At 43.4% G+C, this 21,478-nt stretch overlaps 2 protein-coding genes across 2 annotated transcripts in view; one reads left to right on the forward strand and one right to left on the reverse strand.

Moving 5' to 3' along the window:
- Positions 1-9,433, forward strand: part of tigarb (TP53 induced glycolysis regulatory phosphatase b) — a 23,705-nt gene extending 14,272 nt beyond the window's left edge. Inside the window, exon 7 of the transcript XR_013937626.1 lies at positions 9,390-9,433. The gene's annotated coding sequence lies outside the window, so the exon portion shown is untranslated. The remainder of the gene's footprint in view (positions 1-9,389) is intronic.
- On the reverse strand, positions 1,894-4,280 carry LOC308164376 (fibroblast growth factor 4B-like; the record flags this gene model as incomplete). Its single annotated transcript, XM_080538480.1, has 3 exons — positions 1,894-2,094; positions 3,287-3,390; positions 3,932-4,280. The coding sequence occupies 3 exons, from the start codon at positions 4,278-4,280 to the stop codon at positions 1,894-1,896; spliced, it is 654 nt and encodes a 217-aa protein (XP_080394606.1).
- Positions 9,434-21,478: the final 12,045 nt, after the last annotated feature.

Genomic DNA, 21,478 nt, shown 5'->3' on the forward strand with positions numbered 1-21,478 from the left:
AGTGAATAAAATGCAGAGATAAAGATGTTTCGTTTGATAGAACGAGGTGGCCGAGGGATCAAGGGTGACCCACAACAGACCACCCTGGACTCAGACCCGGGGCCAGCGCCTGGTCCGTGACTCTGACCTTGAACTAAAAAAGGATTAAAGCAGGGAAAGGAATCTCCTGGGTTACTGCTGGAATCTCAAGACCCCTACAGTCTGTGGGGTGACTGACGGTAGGGTGGTACTGGTCAGAGAGGGTGGGGTGGGGGGTGTGTGTGTGTGTGTGTGGGGGGGTGTGCTCAGGTATGTGGGAGGCAGCCTGTCATCCTGGCAGGTCCACATTCTAGCAGGGGATTCTACAAAGCGAGACAGCAGGCAACAATGTACCAGAAGTCTTTCCTAGATGAAAATAGCCCCATTCCTTCTCCGCTCCACCAAAGAGAACAATTCTAAGGGGGCCGAGGCGAGGACCCCCACGTTTTTCAGAAAACAAATTGGGTCTCTATTACTGTCTCTCCCAGAATTACATTTAAAACCATCCAGAAGCTTCCAGCACCTCCCTGCCACTGCAATGCTACAGAAACGACAACTAAAACTAAAGCTCAGCCCACAGCACCTCCCAGTCAATGGAAAACTCATCAAACAACATCAACAAACAAATAAATAAATAATATGGGAACGATTCTTACCAAAAAAACTACATCAGGCACCATCATTGATGACCATTGTGCAACCTGAACTAAGTTTAGCCCCTGTCAGGCATTTGCAATAAGCAACGTAATAAAGCTCCTGGGTCTCTTTTGTATCAGCGTTTCACATCGTCGCTATTTATTTACATTATTTTTCATTGGCTTTATTGATATCTTCATCCATTGCGATGCACAAAGCTTGCAATCTTTACATTGTATACACAATTACCCAAAGCCAAACACCTACAGCTGTAGGGTAGTATTCCAGCAGTGTCCCATCTGGTGGTCTGTGGGCTTTTTTTTTCTCTGTGCGTTTACGTTTAATCCCTTTTTTTATCACAAGACATATATTATTTATCAGAGAACTTTGAGCCAAAACCATTTGAATAATCCAGTCTCGGATGTTCAACTGTCCCACTCTTAGTTTAGATGAAAATATAGTAAAGGTTCACGTAGAAAACATTCTAGATCGGCCACTTGGCTTTCTCTCTAGCTCGACCCTCTCAACATCAATAGCTGATGGCAGTGGTCTCTGTTCCAGACTGAATATTACTTAATCGATCTAATTACAGAAAAATAATATAAACCGGAGATAGTCCTACCCCCGCGAGGCCTCCTCTGAGTGTCAGCCCTATTTCTGACTCCAGTGGGTGTCTCTTACATGCAAGTTTAAAGGGGCCACAAGTGGGAACACCAAGGCACCTTCACATCGTGCAGCAAGGGAAGTGCATTTAAGTCAGCCTGTTTCCCCTTTGCTGGACATCAATCTTTAACAAAGAGGAGTGAAATGTTCAAGCGCTCAAAGGTCTCAGAAAAAACAACGAAGAAAAAAACTTAACAAGTATTCTTTTGGGCATAACTCCATGCATCCCTTTATCCAGTCAAGTGGTTCTTTGAGGTAATAAATATCCATTTCACTCCTAAAAGCAACGGATATTACTCATTCATCCCAAAGACCGGGTGAAGAGTTGCAGCAAGCACCACAGTAAAAGGAGGAGACAGGCAGACAGGCCTTAAACTCCTCAATCAATCATGAGAAAAACGATAAGCAGCAAAGAATGGCATATTCATATGTTCTAATACAAAGTTAGCTATCCAAATATACATATATAAATAGAATAAATACTTGTGTAGTTTTTGCAGTCTGTCCATAATGGTGTATAATGCAGTATATATGGTTCTATATTACCTTGGAGAAGATCCACAATGTGCAAATTAGTTAGTGAGTTACTGAATGTTTGGCTGGTAACCGGGGGAGGAAGTGCGTGACCGTCATGGCGGTGGTGGCCTTGTTGCCTCTCTTGACGCGGCCATGCTTGCTGAGAGCGATGTAGGAGCCCCTGTAAACAGAAGACTCGTAGGCATTGTAGTTGTTTGGCAGCAAGGTCTCCTTGAACTTGCACTCGTCCCGGAAGACTGTCTAAAAATGGCAAAGCAGAGACAACGTCAACAATCTGACGTGTGGAACCGTTTGATGAACATCACAGTACAACATGGGTGCTTTTAACATGACCTTTCCTTTGGCAAAAGCTTAGATGGCATGTGTCTGTTGGGGGCACCACACCAGCACACTGCACTCTTGCAGTGGCCAAATGTTTTTTGGGAGAAATTGGAGGAGGATGGCATTTTGCTCAGCATTAACAAGCCTTTTCAAACGCTGACACCCATCTTCTACAGTTCAGTGGTTAAACATGCATTGATAGCAATATCATTGCTGAGATCTGTATTCAAGTGAATGTCCCTGTCAAGCTTATGTAAGTAGACAATATGCTTAACATTTTAATGAATATTTTTTCAAAAGCCATACAATAATTCAAGTTGAGATCCTAAATACACAGGAGGCCCAACAAAATGTTATTAAGAAAAGTGTTCTGACACGCCCCCCCCTCATTTCAACTTCATACAAACCCTGGCCTCCTGTCGAGGTTGAACACATGGTATATGCTTCAGTGGGTCATAATCTTGGTCATATTTCTCCTCAATGGCGACGGCTTTTGACGTTTTTACTGCAGCTGACTATTCAGTTGTCATAGTCCAGGGGGACCTTTTTCTTCCTTTTTGGGGGGATGCGCATCCTATGATGACCGTTCTCTCTGCAGTAGCAGAGCCGTTATAGATACATCACGGGAACAATACTACCCAAAAAAACGGATTCAAAACCGCACATATCTTCATTACAATATTAACTATATAGATGCCATATTCCCCATCACTTGATTTTACTAGGCTACCACTACTAATTCAGTCAATAACTTTCGTACCATCCTTTACAAATGCCACTGTTATTACACCGCGAAGGAAGACAAGTTGACTTGTTCTAGGTCTAGGATGTGCAATTATTATAACGCAATAACGCAATAACGGGCTCAGTGCTTCGTGAATGGGAGGCTATAATTATTTCACTCACAGTACCGACGTACGAAGATCTGTCTCGCTTATAAGTGTTTGAAAACAAAATCACTAGTAATAACATAACAAATAACAATAACAATAACAAATAACAAATAACAAATCACTTCGCCCTTCTAAAAACACATGACGTCCCATCCATCTCTCACCAGAACTGCATGCGAGTAGCCGACATGCGAGACATTATTGCGCACATCACCTACCGTTCCGTACAACCTTCCCCGGCTGTTCATTGCGACAAACCGCTCACTCCTCACCCCGTACAGGCTGATCACTCCACGCTCCGCGGTAGAGATCTCTATTAGACCTATAGTCAAGCAAAAACATGATGTTACACAGAAGAACACGGTCATATTTGCAGTCTAATGCATTACATCTGGGGAAACAAAGACGTGCACATGCATGCAGCGGTGGGTGTAACCTTGCAGGTGGCGACTGACTGAGGGATGGATCGTCTCTGTTGTGAATGCATTTGCAGCTGTTGGTATTTCCTTATTATTACACACATTAATATCTCTCATAACTACACTTTCTTTCTGACGTGCATGGATGGCAATCCGTTTCTGGGCCGCAGAAGGAGCCAGTGTAAAAATAAGTTGCCCGTCTATATTGGTCCAACTATTCATGTCATGTTTTGGCCTGGGAAGATATTTAGCACTGAGGGGGATACAGGGTTTTTTAATAGATTTGTCTTTGCTTTAAGAGACGTTCAGTGTTGCCGACCCCCCGCCGATTAAATATCATGCCAGGCAAGAACGACAAGGGTATCGATGCCGCCTCAGGTCGCTTTTACTTGCATATCAGATGTCCTCTGTAGAATGACATGTCAGTAAGATGTAATAACTCACTGTACTGGTTCTCATTATGCACGCCGCTTATCCCGCCGTCCGGGAGGACCTGCAGGTGGAACCCGATGCCCACGTTGCAGTAAAGTCGCCGCACTCTCTTGATGCCCAGCAAATAGTCGTTCTCCCAGTTCATGTCCGATCTCTCTCCCGATATGCCCAGAAAGGAGCGGGAGAAGAGGGTCTCCCATCTTTTCTCCAACAAAGTTGCATTATTAGTCCTGCTTGGAATCGGATACGACGACACGCTCCCCCATAGAGAAGACCCCAACAGCAGAACAATCGCCGTCAACGTCCAGCGCGCGCTGGCCTCGTAGGACATACTGACGAGGGACCTTTGCGCAATGGCCATCCCGGTTTACCTTCGGGGGCGCACGTGGTCCAAGTTAATGGCCCTAAAAATACCACTCTTCTTGTTTTTCGTCCTTCGGCATGGTGGTGGTAAAGGCTTATTTTTGGAAGGCAGATCAGGGCTCCGGGCATGAAACGACAGCCCCCCGAGAGCTGAGCAGTAGAGCGCGACAGAGCTTGAGGTGGTGGTGGTGGTGGTGATTACCATCTTTTGCAGCTCCGCGCCTCTCAATATTAAAGGCAACGCTGGCCGTGGAGAAGACCACTACCAAACACCTATATTACCATGCCAGGCAATCGCATCCTTATATGACATCACTCTCTCTGACACTCTCTCTCTGCCCCGTCAAAGTGAAGGGAGGGAGGGAGGGAGAGAGAAAGTGGCAACCCAGCAAGTGCAGCGAGCGCAGCAAACGCACAACCGCAAGTCTGCTACTGACACAGAGAGTGTGGTCAGACGTCTATCCCCTCACATGTGGGATGGGGGATAGAGGACTTTCATTGGATAGCGTTGAGCAATCATGGGATGCGATGGGTACTTTGACAGAGCCCCAAATTGGGACGGTGGTCATATGTCTGACAGGCTGCTTCCTTATTTAGAAGGAAGGTGTTGTTTAAAAACAGTCCAGTAGTCACCGGAGAGCAATGGCAATCCCTGTCTGTCACTTCCTTCCTTCGCTGTTTGTTCAGGAAGTTTACACAGCGAGATACGTTGGAATGCGCAGGACACCAGTGACTAACGGTTATTATAGTGAGAAATAAGAATGCACCTGCCAACGGTAGGGGGGGGGGGGGGGGGGGGAACCGTTATACGTCACACGAATGAGTGGCTCGTGCTCTGGAGTCTCTTAACTCCCAAAGGTCGGGAGGGAGACGGGGATATCGTGGTGTTATTGTCAGCTTTGGTCAGAATGCACACGCCCGGGGAATGCCCGTACGTCATTCAATAGCATGCTACGTGTTCCCCGGCCAGGTGCTCCGGGATGGTGCCAAGGGGGACAAGTCATTCCTTAGTAACAACTAGAGGGGCGCTGTTTTTGATGGGTTAGACTCGCAGGGGTCTTCAACCTTTTTCAGCCCAAGGACCCCTTGGACGCGAGACAAACAGAACAGGGACCCCCATATGTATATATACTGTATATATTTTTTAATGTGTCACATTTTAAGGCCTATAATAACTTTTATATTTACTTAATTCACCTTTTATTCCACCTTATTATTTATATGCTGGGTTATTAGCCTATATGTGTTTATGATTGATAAAAAATATATAATTTCCCGTTATTGATTAACGTTAATTTCACAACAAAGACCGAACTGCACCATTTTAACCAACACCTAGCTTGCTAGACAGTTTTTAATTTATTTTTTTAGCTTACGTTATGTTAGACTCTGCCTCATGGGAATCATTTGTTTTGTAAATAGTTTTTGTCAAAAGTAGTGTATTATTGCATATTAATGCTTGTAATTTACTCAATATCATTTTTGTTATATTTTTTAATTCTCACAAATTATTTTTGTCAATTTGGTGAATAATTGTCAATTATTATGACAAAAATTGGCGGACCCCCTGCAGTACCTCTGCGGACCCCCTAGGGGTCGCGGACCCCTGGTTGAAGACCACTGGGTTAGAGAACACCATGGCGTCGCTTTAGTTTAAGGAAACACGACACATTTATTTGCTACAAATAACCTAACCACTTTTATTTATTTCAAATGTATTTTTATTCTAAGAACGATTGTAATTCGAACAACTGGTAAACCAGCTATGGGATGGGGTTGGAGAAATGTCATAGAACTATGGATACTAAGTAGCCTAACTGACAATTAGCCTACATGAGATCAAAATGCTTTGAAGCTATACAATTGTTTACAATGGCATTGTTTACTGTAAAACAAGCTTATATTTCGTGTTCTGAAGGAGTAATAAAGTTAAACTAAGCCCATGAGGCATTTATACGTTGTATTCGAATCAATGGCTATCATTTAAGAGGCATTACAAGATTGCCTCTTTAATGCTCATAATGTAATGATGTCATGCATGATTATCAATAATCATAAACATTAACATAAACAACAACAATTCAGTATGGGCCCTGTTCATGAAGCCTTTGCATCTACAGCACCGCTGGACTGGCCATACAATCTACCTGCCCGCTGGCAGGTGGGCCGCGCTAGTTTTGGGCCGGTCGGGCCGGTCGGGCCGGTCGGGCTGCCCCCCCCCCCCCCAAATTTTTTTTTTATAATATATTTTTGAAATATATAATATAAAACTAGCGCGGCCGACCCCAAACTAGCGCGGCCCAAAATAGCACGGCATCAACTAGCGCTGAATCAAGCGGCGGCCCCCGTTTATACTAACACATGGGCTGGCCCAATCACATGCTTAGGCCCTGCTGTCCATCGGCCCCCTCCCCCACTCTGATCCCTCGGCCGACAACCCAAGTGCAGTGTCATGTTCGTAGATAAGATAGTGAAAGGGGGTGCCCAGAAAATTAGGGAGAAAAAAAGTAAGAAGCTAGCAGAGGATGCCTCAAAATGTCAGAAACTGACAGATATGTTCTCTGGATCGACTGTGGGGGCTAGGCCTACTACAGATACAGCAGCCATGTCTCATCACCGTGGAGTACGTCAACAGTGAGTGAGTACACTGGTTCACACTTGCATTGGTATACTTGCTGTCCATGTCACTTACTCCGCTCTATAGTTTTTTTTTTTACAAATGGTATATTCAACAGACTGCCAGCATGTTGATCGGCGGGGTCGGACCGATTGTGTTGGGCCGGTCTGAGCCACATGGCAGGGCCTCATTTTTGTCCCAGTCCAGCCCTGATCTACAGTAAGATGGAATCATCCTTCTTCAGAAAAGGCAGGAGGCACAAACTTAGGAAGGCTATGCAGCAACACAACCTTGTTTACGCAACATTACATGATGAAACAAGCAGATATTCTTAGTTTCCAACAGGGACAGTAACCTAGCTGAAAAGCTCAATCACCTCTGACAGCATTTCCAAACTTTGCATGGTAGGCAGATCCTGTAAAGTCAACTAACTAACAGTCTGAACAGGCAGCATTGACCAAATAAACCTTAAGTCATGATCGGGGTAGTGAGTCTTAAGAACCAGCTCCTTCCTGCACCAATATCACTCGGTCGAGCCAAATAAATGAGGGATTGTTTGAGCAGACGTGCACTGGCATGGCATAATCAGACGTTTTGTTCTCATTTGTGTAGCGTTACGTTACTTAATGGGAGTGCCCTGCTTTCTTATAGGAGTGCCCAGCAACCCTGGGCAGCGTTTTGCGAACTCCATCAGGATTCACAACGCCCTGATGCCCCACCGAGATTAAAGATAACTTTAATGACATCTCCATTTCTCAGTGTGATCTGACATACTTTCTACAAGCGCAGCACATAGGATGGATCAGCCTAAATCATATAGCAATATCAAAAGGCAACATGTACAGATGCATGAGGCCTAAACAAAGAGAACTGCTCTTGACCTATCTATCAACAGCTATTATCCACGGCGATCTGACTAGAAAGAGGCAGTTCCACACAGCTGCACAAAAATAAAATGGAAACAGGTCAACAGCAACTGCCATTGTCAAACAAACTGGGTCTGTAACATATTTTCCCTTTCATCATCTCTTCTACGTAACACACTTTTCTTAGAAGCTCGAGATCCCATTCCCATCTACAGTAAAAGTGACATTTTCACTCAGAAAAAAAACCTTCCAGCTCACAACATCACTGTCTCTTCTTCTTTACTGTCCTCCAGTAGACAATACACACAAAAAATCACCACCATTTTGAGTCAGAAGTTTGTTTTACATTTAGAATAAACATAAAGTTGAGTGGAATCAGTCAACGTGGCATGGTGAAAGAGAATGATTGCACATATCGTACATTACTAACCACTAACTAACACAACATCACATAACTTGGAATCATAACCCACACCACACACCACTTTTACTCTTCCACTTTATCTTTATGAATCTGTTTTAAATATAATTAAAATCCAGTCATGCCAGCCTTAACCTCAGGCATTAAGAGAGATAGGTATAAGAGGTATAAGAGGTAGAATTAGATGGAACATAGAAAAAGGCAGTTACCCCGAGGGAAAGGTACCAGGGTGGTTACTATTGTTATTGGCAGGTCAGCTGTCTCTATGCCAATTATAGGGTCTATTCAACACACACACACAGACACAGACACACACACACACACACACACACACACACACACACACACACACACACACACACACACACACAATCAATGAGAAGAGTACTGCCATACAAACAGGCTTTGTGTACATTGCACAAGTGTAAGTAACTGGATATACTGGGATATCAAGCTCTTTCAATTAGGCTTTTATTAACGTGGGGTTAGATGATATTGAAACAACAGCTGGGGAGACCCAGTGGGCACTGGAAGAGAATTGTTCAAGCATGACATCAGAACCACCAGCAGTGTGTCCAGCCCTGGTAGACCAACCTTAACCTTCTTAACACAATCAGACCAGGAAGTTCCTTAAGAAACGTTGTGGGCAGAGTCTTATTGTGGAACCAATGTCAATACATAGAACTTTAAATCCTTATTGATTCAAAAATGTTAACCAGTATGAATGAAAGTTACTTAAGTGGAGTCAGAATTCACATTTTAAAAGATGAAAAAGGAGATGCATGGGGAGCCAAGGGAAATTAGGGATCCAATGGAAACCCATGAATGATTTAAGTGGGTTCAGTCTATGTTTTTAAGTTAAATTAAGGTGTCAAGCTTAAAATAGATGAAAGAAGGTTAGAGGATTGTTAAGATAAGATCAATTATTAACCTTTATGTATACTGGGTAAGCTTGCTGAAGCAAGCCCACTAAGATGTGAAAGTAAATTAAGTAATTTATAGGTAAATTGCACCGAACCATCTCTAAAATCAACTGAGATCGTGTCAGGCTGATATTGGGATGTTTGTGTGTGATTTCTGTCTGCATAGTGGGGCTCCCGTTTTATTCAGTAATGTGGGAGGTACATTTGAACATGAACCCAAAACTGTTTGGCTTCTGCTTTAATCAATGAAAACGAAAAATCGTGATGTTAGAATTATAAGGTTCTATCCCCATTTTTGTCAAAATTGAGTTTTTTTACATAATCTGATCCATTAGGTGTTTATTAATGCCTGTGTGGTGTTATTTTTTTAAATGTTCAAATGTTTTAGTTAGTAATTCATAAAATACAAAGGTTCCATCTCACAAAACATAATGGAATGTAAAAACTTTGACACTCAATATCTCTGAACTACCCTAAACGGAGATAGAACCTTATCATTCTAAGCTCACGAAATGTTAATTGCATTCATGTCAGTACAATAGTGAAAATGATTTCTATTATTTAGAAGAATTTCACTCTAATGTAATATAGGTCAGTAGTAAATAAAAGGCATCGACAGTGGCTCCAGCTCGGGGACTATTTCCTTGCTGATACAGCTGATCTATAATTCAATAGCCCCCCCAAAATATTTTTTTTCTCCCTTCTAGAAACCACAAACCACAAAACCAGCAAGAACTGGCAGTGCTTGTACTACTTATTCATCAATTCTGTTTGAAGGGTCATGTGGCTGTACATGCGTGCCTACTCTGTAATGTATGAGTATCAGGGGAGGCTGGTGGGGGTAGAAATTTAGAGGACGGGCTCATTGTAATGCATGGAATGGTGTGTTTGATACCATTCCTCATACTGTTCCATGCATTACAATGAGCTGGCCTCCAATAGCCTCCACTGATTAGTATGTAGACTACTTTAGCAATGTATCAGGTGAGACACGACATTTAAGCAATATCACACTCGAGGTCGTGCTGTTATACTGAATATCAGCACGGCTGTGATTGGGTCGTAGGTACGAGGCCGCAGGGCGAGTAGAAGACAATCACAGCCGTGCTGATATTCAGTATAACAGCACGACCTCGAGTGTGATATTGCTTTTATACAACAGTTCTACAGCGCAATGTATAAGTTAACAGTAATAAGCGACAACAGATTATGATTTGTTTATTTAATCATTTATTCTGGCTCTGTCAACAAAAAATAGTTCCGCAACTGGACTGTTGCCTAGTAACCTGAACACAAACATCTGCAGGCTACTTTGTATTAACGGTCATTTCGGAGTGATACATATAGTTAAAAGTCCCAGTGCTGTTATACTGTATATCAGCACTCATGGAATGCCTCTTGTCCAATCAAATGACTTGGTCGGAACTAACTGTTGTATAAAATACAATATGTCATAATACAAAAAGTCCAGGTCTGAGCAGTGAAGGTAACGAGACCAACAGGCTTACTTAGACATACTTGATACAACCGGCTCATTACATTCATTGAAATATTTATATTATAAAAGACAAAAGAAAGAAAAAGATAGGCTGCCACTAACTATGACTGAATGTAACTGTTACGACCCCATATCTAGTGGATATCTAGTAGATAGAGACCCCATATCTAGTGGATATAGACCCCATATCTAGTGGATATAGACCCCATATCTAGTGGATATCTAGTGGATATAGACCCCATATCTAGTGGATATAGACCCCATATCTAGTGGATATAGACCCCATATCTAGTGGATATAGACCCCATATCTAGTGGATATAGACCCCATATCTAGTGGATAGAGACCCCATATCTAGTGGATAGAGACCCCATATCTAGTGGATAGAGACCCCATATCTAGTGGATATAGACCCCATATCTAGTGGATATAGACCCCATATCTAGTAGATATAGACCCCATATCTAGTGGATATAGACCCCATATCTAGTGGATATCTAGTGGATATAGACCCCATATCTAGTGGATATAGACCCCATATCTAGTGGATATAGACCCCATATCTAGTAGATATAGACCCCATATCTAGTAGATATAGACCCCATATCTAGTGGATATAGACCCCATATCTAGTGGATATAATATCTAGTGGATATGGGGATATCATAGTGGATATCTAGGGGATATGGGGAGTAACAATGAAATAGAACTGGTGGACAAGAACAAGAAGCGGATGGGAGAACTTCAATAAAACAAGATTGATTGTATAACGGTAAAAAAATAAACAGGTTTCCGTGAAACTCTCTCTGAATTACTCTCAGTAAAATAGGAGAGAGTGGATAATATTAATCAGCAATGTAAAGTAAATCAGATCAATTAATAATGTAGTAAGTAAGTTCAATTAAAGTGACTCAAAACACAAGAATAACAAAGGAGGAGTCAAAATCATAAACACACACTACAGGCCTGAAGTACCACACAATAGCTGTAACTAAAACATTAACACACAACACACAACAACCCAGACTAGTAGACTGGCCCACTGGCACCATCTGAGTGTCTCTCCCCGCCTTTTATCCTCCCTCCCTTAATTGAGCGCCGTCACCATGGCGATAGGCAGGGAGGAAGGGCAATCACCTGGGAGAAACACAGAAAACAAACAGAACACACACACACACAAACACAGCACGGCCGTAACAGTAACCAATAATAAAAACCTGTCTTGAGTGGTGAGCTCAGGTGCTCCTTTTGGCAGAGACAAGTGCTCTCTCGAGTAAAGAGCAGTTTTCAAGAATACAGCAGTCTCAACATACAGTCTCAACAGACTGGCAATTAGCCAAGCCTTCAGCAAAATGACCTGGATTGGTTCTGGTCTGTGGTTGGAGGGTAACTACAAGCTATCCAATATCTCAGAGAGGAAGTTCCTCGTAAAATACATTTAGCTTACAGCATAGAACAACAATGAATACAACACTGACATTATGCAAGCAAAACTATAATATGGAGATGACCACATCTATCGACCTGCATGCATATTTAAGAATATCATATGAAAGTTCATCGGACGTTTGTGTATTTGTTTTCGCGCCTCGTTTTGATCAGTGCGAACTGGCATGCTTAAGTCCTGAATATCTCTTGAGGCCAGGGCTGAAACGATGACTTTGATTATACGAATAGGTGAAAATTGATATCAACATAATCAAGTACGCTACTCAGAAATACATTCCACAAAAATATCATGTTCCAACATCCAAAATGAGAATGTGACCCACTGAGACTAACCCAAACAGACATATTGCATTGGAATGCCATCACACAGAAATCAACATGAGAACCTGCTAGTGGTCGATCGGTTCGTTTACTTCATTCCCCATGTGGCTCGAGTGGTCGAAAGCAATTCCAGTCCCACCACATCACTCTGAGCTGAGGATATCTCATGGATCGGCTTTCACTCCAACTGACAGAGGATGCATCAATGCTATGGACCTTTGATTCAACTTTAAGCTAAGTTATCACAACCAAACCCCCAGAGGGGTACGATAAGCACAATGTCTTCCCCATATGCTAGCTCAGCTCCACTGAGCCCTCTCCCACGTCAGTCCCAAACTACCTGCTCGGTACGAGCCGGCCTAGGTAAATGGACTGCACTTACGGTATATAGCGCCTTCATCCAAAGCGCTTTACTTTACGGCCTCTCATTCACCCGTTCACACACACATTCACACACCAATGGCGGCCAAGCTACCATACAAGGCGCCGGCGGCCCCGCTCAATGGGAGCAATTTGGGGTTCAGTGTCTTGCCCAAGGACACCCAGCCGGGGCTCAAACCGCTGATCTGCCAACCTTGCGATCATTAAGACGCCGGCTCTACCTCCTGCGCCACAGCCGCCCGCCCCTCGTCAATATCATGTTCGTATGGCTTTAGTGTTTGGTTATGGCTGAACCAGGGGAGAGTGATCAGAGGAGGTGTCAGCTGCTGAGTCGGCACCCGATTCCCCCCGGGATCTTCTTCCCTTACCCCCCAGGAACCCAACACCGAGCCAGGCCGTGCGGACCTAGCCCAGGAACGTAAGGCATTCTGTGACACATTCACTCACCGCTTCGCACGTTCTCACCCCCCACAGGACGTAAACTGTGCCGCCAGCTTGAGTGCGGTGTGAGGGTGTGACCACCTTGCTCTGCAGAGTGATTTGTGTCGCAAGGGTAGGGCAGAGGAAGCGGTAGGTGTCGATCAAGGTAATTTGGCTGATAGAGGAGAAGAGATTCTCTTAGTGGTGGTGGCGGCACACTGCTCTGGTTTGTGAGTCATCCAACATAGATTCTGTCATTCTGCCAGCAAGCCAAAGTTGACATAATTCCTGTCTGTCACAGCCTCCATGGGGCAGAGAGGATATCAGAGAGGACACAGAGTATAAAGAAAAGCCCCCCCCCCCTAAACACTGGTTTAGTTCAAGTTCAAGGCCTGCAGAAAATGTCTCAAATCATCAACACTAGTCTTCTAATAATGCTTTATCATTTTGATTTAGACAATATGACCCATGGTTACTTTCTGCTAAATTGCAGACATTAAAAATCTTGAAATCTTGAGTCACAATTTTTATCTTGAGTCCCAATTCCCCAAAAAACTATGAATCCAGTGAAATATTCATACGCCACCTTGCTTTCTGACTCAATCTGATTAAGGGAACTTCTAAAATTGGTAAAAGCTTAGAGTAAGCGTTATTGTCAGAAAGCACTGTTGGATCAATGTCAAAGGGCAATGCATGACATTGCTGGAAAATGCTTGGGCAGCACTTTAGAATGAGTTTCCATATCAGGTTGCATGGATCGCTCTCTAATGTGAACATCGCCCTCTGGTGTGTAAGAGGAGTAAAGACACCCCATCCCTGTCATAGGGATAATAATTCACTGCATTGCAGCATTCATTTGGATACCAGTATATGGGTTGACTAAGCATCTGGTGAAGTTGTTTTTGGCCACTTCGGAGAAGCATTTCCAAAGAGCTAATATCTCTGATTGGTATTCAAAGACAATATACAATCAATCGATACATGAACAAAAGCAGAGTTGTTTTACCAATAGAGAAGCATGTTTTACCAGTATGACATTTACTCCTGAAAACTATGTCAGCCCCTGCAATGCAGGCAGTGGGTCTCTGAGGAATACTGAAACAGCAGGAACAAGGAACAGCAGGCCTCAGCTAAAGCAGTATCGTTTTCTCCAAAGCGTCACAGTCACAGTACCACTAACTGGGTTTCCTTCTGAGAGTAATAACATATTATTTGTTCATCTCTTCTAATGATTTTGAATAGAAGAATGAAGAATTTTAAATACTGGTCGTTTCACAGCTGACTACACACTTCATGTGAATAATTCACCGGGAAAAAAACTGTGATCACAGTGGAGTGAGTCATCTCGTGTGGAGGGGACAGATTCCTTGATTACATGGGAAGGGAGTGCTGCTGTGTAAGTGGGTTTGTGGGGGCTCTGATTGGATGGTACTGCTGGGCGTGGCCCTCTATGTCAGCAGAGAGGGGGGTAGAGAGTGAGGGTTAAGACGACCCAGAGGGTCTGAGACAGCCAGTCTGTCAACGGGAGGAAAGTCCTCTGAGGTACCCTGTCAATGTGTCTGACACAGCAGACAGCTAGTTTAGCTTGCTGGGCACAATTACTGTACACATGCATTTACACTTGTGCACGCACACATGTAAACACACAGCCTACACACATCTTTTCGTTCGTACAGTTAAACTGCATTTTTTAGAGAGTCATTTACAGATTTCAATAAGGAAGGATGATTGACATACAGAATACAGTATACAAATATACAGAACCGTGCAAAGAACGCCACCGTGGTAAAATAACGGGGGAAGATTGACATCTTCTTAGAATATTGTATTCATAATGATCGCCTATACTTAAGCAATATCACACGAGAGGGAGTGTGTTATAGAGAATATCAGCACGGCTGTGATTCAGTCGTAGGTACGAGGCCGCTTATTAACAGTAATAAGCGACAACAGATTATGATTTGTTTGTTTATTTAATCATAAAAATAAACAAAAAATTGTTCTGCAACTGAACTTCAAATGGACTGTTGCCTAGTAACCTGAACACAAACATGTAGTCTAATTAACGGTCATTTAGTAGAACATCTGTGCGGCGGAGTGATACATAATAGTTAAAAGTCCCAGTGCTGTTATACTGTATATCAGCACTCATGGAATGCCTCTTGTCCAATCAAATGACTTGGTCGGAACTAACTGTTGTATAATGAATGTTCCATTCACTTCCTACTCAGAAACACTGGGCCAGACACCAGTAAGACGGGAGTTTGAGTGTTTGGGAATTCAGTCCAACACTTCCCCTGGGCTGTTGTCCTAATGAGACTGATCCCGAGTGCCTTTCCAGTGCCAGGTTAAAGTGGAGAAAACAATGCTGTTTTAGAGATGCTATTTTGAATGGTGTCAGAGTGTAAGACTGGCAGCCCTGCATGGCTGCAAGGCCTTTGATGCTGTTTATATCCCCGGAGGCTGTCACCACTTGTAATCACACTGCAGATGCCTGGCCCAGGAGCTGACCCTGGTAACAACCATGCACCCCCCTTCCCCAGGCCGAGGGCATACCGGCGGTACCGCCTACTCTACCCCCCCCCCCCAAGATTATTAAGCACTTTTATACAATAGTTAGTTCCGACCAAGTCATTTGATTGGATTTGATTGGACAAGAGGCATTCCATGAGTGCTGATATACAGTATAACAGCACTGGGACTTTTAACTATATGTATCACTCCGCCGCACAGATGTTCTACTAAATGACCGTTAATTAGACTACATGTTTGTGTTCAGGTTACTAGGCAACAGTCCATTTGAAGTTCAGTTTATTTTTTATGATTAAATAAACAAACAAATCATAATCTGTTGTTGCTTATTACTGTTAACTAATAAATGGCGCTGTAGAACTGTTGTATAAAAGCAATATCATATATACATGATATATAGGCCTGCGGCCTCGTCCCTACAACCCAATCACAGCCGTGCTGATATTCAGTATAACAGCACTCCCTCTCGTGTGATATTGCTTAAATGAATGAAACAACTGCACTGGTGTTTCATTCATAACACTCCATTCTGAATCTGCTCAATCACCAAAGATCAAAACAACTCGCTCGTTGTTCATTGTTTAGATGTTACAGGATAAAGTGACATTTACTGTGCTATACCTGACGCCTGCTACTTTAACTAAGTGTTTTCTACATCACGCATTCAACAAGTCATCTCCTTTCGTTGAACATTGTTGATACGTCAAATGCCCATATAATACAAGACATGCATAAACTCCACTAAGCTCTGGGACCAGAATATGCCTTCTTCCTCTGTCAGAACCACCGCAGAAGCGACAGACTTCAGAGGCTGTGGTGGAGCAGTGGAGGAGCACACTTCCTTCAGCTGCTCTGTGATTGTTGCTCCACTGGCTCACATCCCACCAGCAATTAGCATTGTGGCTGCTGAGTGTGGGCCCCCGAAAAATCTTGGAAAGTACATACACTTAAGAAGAAGAAGTCATTGAAAACAAACTCCGGAACACACTGATCGAGTGACTTGTCTGGTTTCGCTGTGGTCAGGACTGGTTTATGCCCTTAGACCAAAAGACTATTCCTCGGGTTACAATAACACCACGCTAACAAGAACCTCAGTACCGGATATCCGAACGACTTATGAGACCTCCTCGATCCATATCTAGCAAAGATAGATACAAACACTTACTGTATCACGCCAATGTGATACGCATCAGTGCGTTTGCTAAACAACAACAACGAAAAGGTCATTTAAAACTGGATTCACAGACAGCTTTGGAAGCCAAACCATAAAACCTTGTGGTCAGACAAACGCTTCTGTCCTAAGCCCATAAATTTCACTTTCAATGATACATTTCCAAAGATTGATCTGTGCCCTGCACAAACCAGTTTCCCCATTATCAGATACAGTACATACATGTTGTGACTGAGAGACCTGTCCTATGTTATGGAAAGTTTCAATTAGACCTTGACATAATTTTTTTCTAGGGCTTTTCTGTATCTCCCTGTACACATAAGCGCTAACTATAGCAAAGTGTGATTCTATTGTTTCTACCACTGTAAAGAATGTAAACAACAACATCCCAAGCTGAGGAACATCCATATAAGAATGGTCAGTATCATCACGTCATTACAGTCAGAGATCCCCACGCAAACTGCTCCTCAGCAGTCCTGCACCTAATGACAGGAGTCACGGTCAGTCAACGGTAAAAAAATAAAAATAAAAACACTCTTAACCACTTCTGATCTGCCCTGATGCCTGCTCAAAGAAAGTCAGCACACAGATGACATCACTATACCAAGTAAATAAACACTTAAGGGACTGGATGACTTCATTTGGTGACTTTTGATGGCCCATAGGCCCTGTTTCAGTAGCGTGAGGCGGCCTGATGTACAAGTACACCCCCTGGTATGTCCCATGGTCTTACCCCCCATCCAACCCTTAATGCTGAGTGCCAAGCAGGGAGGCATCGGGTACCGTTTTTTATAGTCTTTGGTGTGACTCGGCCGGGGATCAAACTCCCGACCTCCCAATCTCAGGACGGACACTCTAACCACAAGGCCACTGAGCTGGGTACTTTGTCAGCTGACTTGGCACAGCTGTATCTCAGTGTTTTTTGGTACACCCGTGAAAAAAACACTTGGCATTTTGTGCTGGCTCTGACATTAAAATGAATATATGAAGCATATCACTGCTATCCTGCATGTGCTTCCCCTGTGGATATTCTTACATTAGTTTTGCATTATGAGATAACGCGTGTGCTGGTTCAATAGGCAGGTACAATGCAATTAAATGGTAAAGGTAAATGGACTGACTTATATAGCGCCTTTATCCAAAGCTCTTTACAACGGCCTCTCATTCACCCATTCACACACACATTCACACACCAATGGCGGCAAGCTGCCATGCAAGGCGCCGGCCCGCTCACTGGAAGCAATTTGGGGTTCAGTGTCTTGCCCAAGGACACTTTGACATGTGGCCAGCCGGGGCTCGAACCGCCGATCTGCCAACCTTGCGATCATTAGACGGCGGCTCTACCTCCTCCGCCACAGCCGCCCAATGACATTGTAACATATAGCTGCTTGTGCTTTCCATGATTGTATTAGCCTACAACGTCTACCTTCACTGTTACACTGTAACTCCCCATGTAATGGCCAAATAAATAGTTTACTAGCACTTAGTGTGACCCAATATTAAGATCCCATGATTTCACTTTCGTTCAGACTTACAGTGGGGGAAATAAGTATTTCACCCCCTGCTGTTTTTGTGAGTTTATCCCCTTAAAAAGAAATGAACAGTCTATAATTTTAATGGTAGGGTCATTTTAACAGTGAGAGACAGAATATATATTTTTTTTAATCACAGAAAATCACAATATATGAATTTCGAAAAAATATTTGTGTTTTATTGAGTAAAATAAGTATTTCACCCTCTACCAACCAGCAACAATTCGGGCTCCCACAGACCGGTTATGTGACCATGAGGCACACAGATTAGTCCTGTCACTTTTAGAAAGTACTCCTAATCGCAACTCGTTACCTGTATAAAAGACACCTGTCCGCAGAATCAATCAATCAAGCTGGGACCACAGTCACCAAGATGACCATTGGTAACCATGGTAACACACTATTCCGTAATGGACTGAAATCCTGTAGCGCCTGCAAGGTCCCCCTGCTCAAGAAGGCACATGTACAGGCCTGTCTGAAGTTTGCCAATGAGCACCTGGATGATTCAGAGGAGACTTGGGAGAAAGTGCTGTGGTCAGCATTCAAGGGTTGTCATTGACAACCCTGCTCTTTGGCATCAACTCGACTTGCCGTGTTTGGAGGAGGACAAATACTGACTTTGACCCCAACAACACCATCCCCACCATCAAGCATGGCGGTGGAAATATTATGCTTTGGGGCTGTTTCTCTGCTAAGGGGACAGGACGACTTCACTGCATCGAGGGGAGGATGAACGGGGCCATGTACTGTGAAATCTTGTGTGAGAACCTCCTTCCCTCAGCCAGGACACTGAAAATGGGTCGTGGATGGGTGTTCCAGCATGACAATGACCCAAAACATACAGCTAAGGCAACAAAGGAGTGGCTCAAGAAGAAGCACATTAAGGTATTGGAGTGGCCTAGTCAGTCTCCGGACCTTAATCCCATAGAAAATCTGTGGAGGGACCTTAATTAAGGATTTGGAGAGGATCTGCAAAGAGGAGTGGGCCAAAATCCCCCCTGGGATCTACGCAAACTTGGTGACCAACTACAAGAAACGTCTGACGGCTGTGCTTGCCAACAAGGGTTTCTCCATCAAGTACTGAGTCATGTTTTGCTAGCGGGTGAAATACTCATTTTACTCAATAAAACACAAATCATTTTTCAAAATTCATATAATGTGATTTTCAGGGATTTTTTGTATATTCTGTCTCTCACTGTTAAAATGAACCTACCATTAAAAGTATAGACTGTTCATTTCTTTGTAAGGGGGTCAGGGTTACTCCCTTGCAAAATCAGCAGGGGGTAAAATACTTATTTCCCCCACTGTAGCAGACATGAAGTTGTATGTTCTGCCCAACTTATTAGGCTCATATGACTTTGTTTGGGTACACAGTGGTAGAGGAATGTGCTACTTTCTTCTTTTTTTCTTTTTCATTTTTTTACAAAAATATAACCAAAGTTCCTTTCTGTACCGAGTTATAAAAGAGCTTCATCTTTGGATGACGGCCAACGCAAGTGGACCAATCTCTGACGTTTGTGCCACAAAGACTATTGTGATCTTGTCTGGTGTGTTTGTCTGAACAATATGTTACTACCCACTACAATAATGCCACTGTACGGCATATCACAACACCTACAAGTGTAAATAAAACAGTTATGTTTTCTGGGTTCACATGACTGGGGCTGATATTTTGGTCTGGACTGTAGGCAGTAGGCTGTAGGAGTGGAGGAATGTGTGACCGCAGAGCCCTTTAGCCCCATGGCTGCACGTCTTCCTTGTCTGGCCCAAGAATATTACTACACACACTACACATCTCCGCCAGGTCCACTGCGTGACAAACCACACCCGACAGCCACCCACCCACAAACTAGAAAATGACAACCCTCAGGAGAATAGCACTCTCTCTAAGAGAAAATGAGGGTAGCTGTGATTGCTTCCGGCCTGGAGTGTAGGCGGGCTGTTGACGTGTCACTCTCATGTCACTGTCACCAGATCAGTGGCTCTGTCATCTCCTCAGTCATCTAGGACTAAGTCACACAGCGCCACCTACTGGGCCACGGCTCATCTGAGGGACTGTGGATGTCATTCTGTGAAGTCTGGGCCTGGCTGTAACAGTGCAAACCAAGAAAGTTATCAATAATCCCCAATGTTGGCAAGATATGTTATCATCATAGACTTATAAGTTATAGGTTGTGTCACACAACCTGTGCAAAAGTTACAGTAGCCTACAGTAATGTAGTATGCCTACTAGGCCTGATACATCTATACACTCTTTTGAAAGGGGCATTGCCTGCATCATCCAAAGATGTCATCACCAGGTAGCTCACCTCCTCCGCGCACCACCTTCAGGTCTCTGGGCTGTTCCACCTTCAGGTCTCTGGGCTGTTCCACCTTCAGGTCTCTGGGCTGTTCCACCTTCAGGTCTCTGGGCTGTTCCACCTTCAGGTCTCTGGGCTGTTCCACCTTCAGGTCTCTGGGCTGTTCCACCTTCAGGTCTCTGGGCTGTTCCAAGGCGTCTAGGCTGTTGCTTGACTTACTAGTCTGTATACAAGATTCCACACGATATTTCCATTTACAATAATGGAATAGTGTCTAGCATAGTGTTAGGCTACAAATAAACACGAAAGCAAGTTAACTAACGTTAAGTTATCAACTTCACATTTTCAGAAAGAGACAGTTAACTAGCAATACAGCTTGTTAGTTAGCTAGACCAGGTCAGGAGATGTTGTTGAATAGTTTATTCGTCCGTAAATGTAAATTAAACACTGACACTATTTTACTACCTACCTTATGTATAAAATATTGTTCGTTTACCGGAGTTTTATTGACATAGCACGTGAACCAACGACATACAACACAACAGAGGAAACCAGAAGTACTACTTCACTGTTTACAACACAGGTGGTATACGACATAGCGCCATCCAGGGTAAAAGTACTGTATTACAACATAAAAATGTGGTGGATAAAACTCTAGAACCATGGTAAAGCACCTTTACCTTTAATAATAACAACTGTATTTGTATCCGCTTGTTAAGTCTGACGTCAAAAGTGACGTTTAGCCATTTCCGAGTCCAAACCAGA

The sequence above is a fragment of the Nansenia antarctica genome (assembly GCF_963989245.1).
Source record: "Nansenia antarctica genome assembly, chromosome: 8".
Classification (NCBI taxonomy): Eukaryota; Metazoa; Chordata; class Actinopteri; order Argentiniformes; family Microstomatidae; genus Nansenia; species Nansenia antarctica.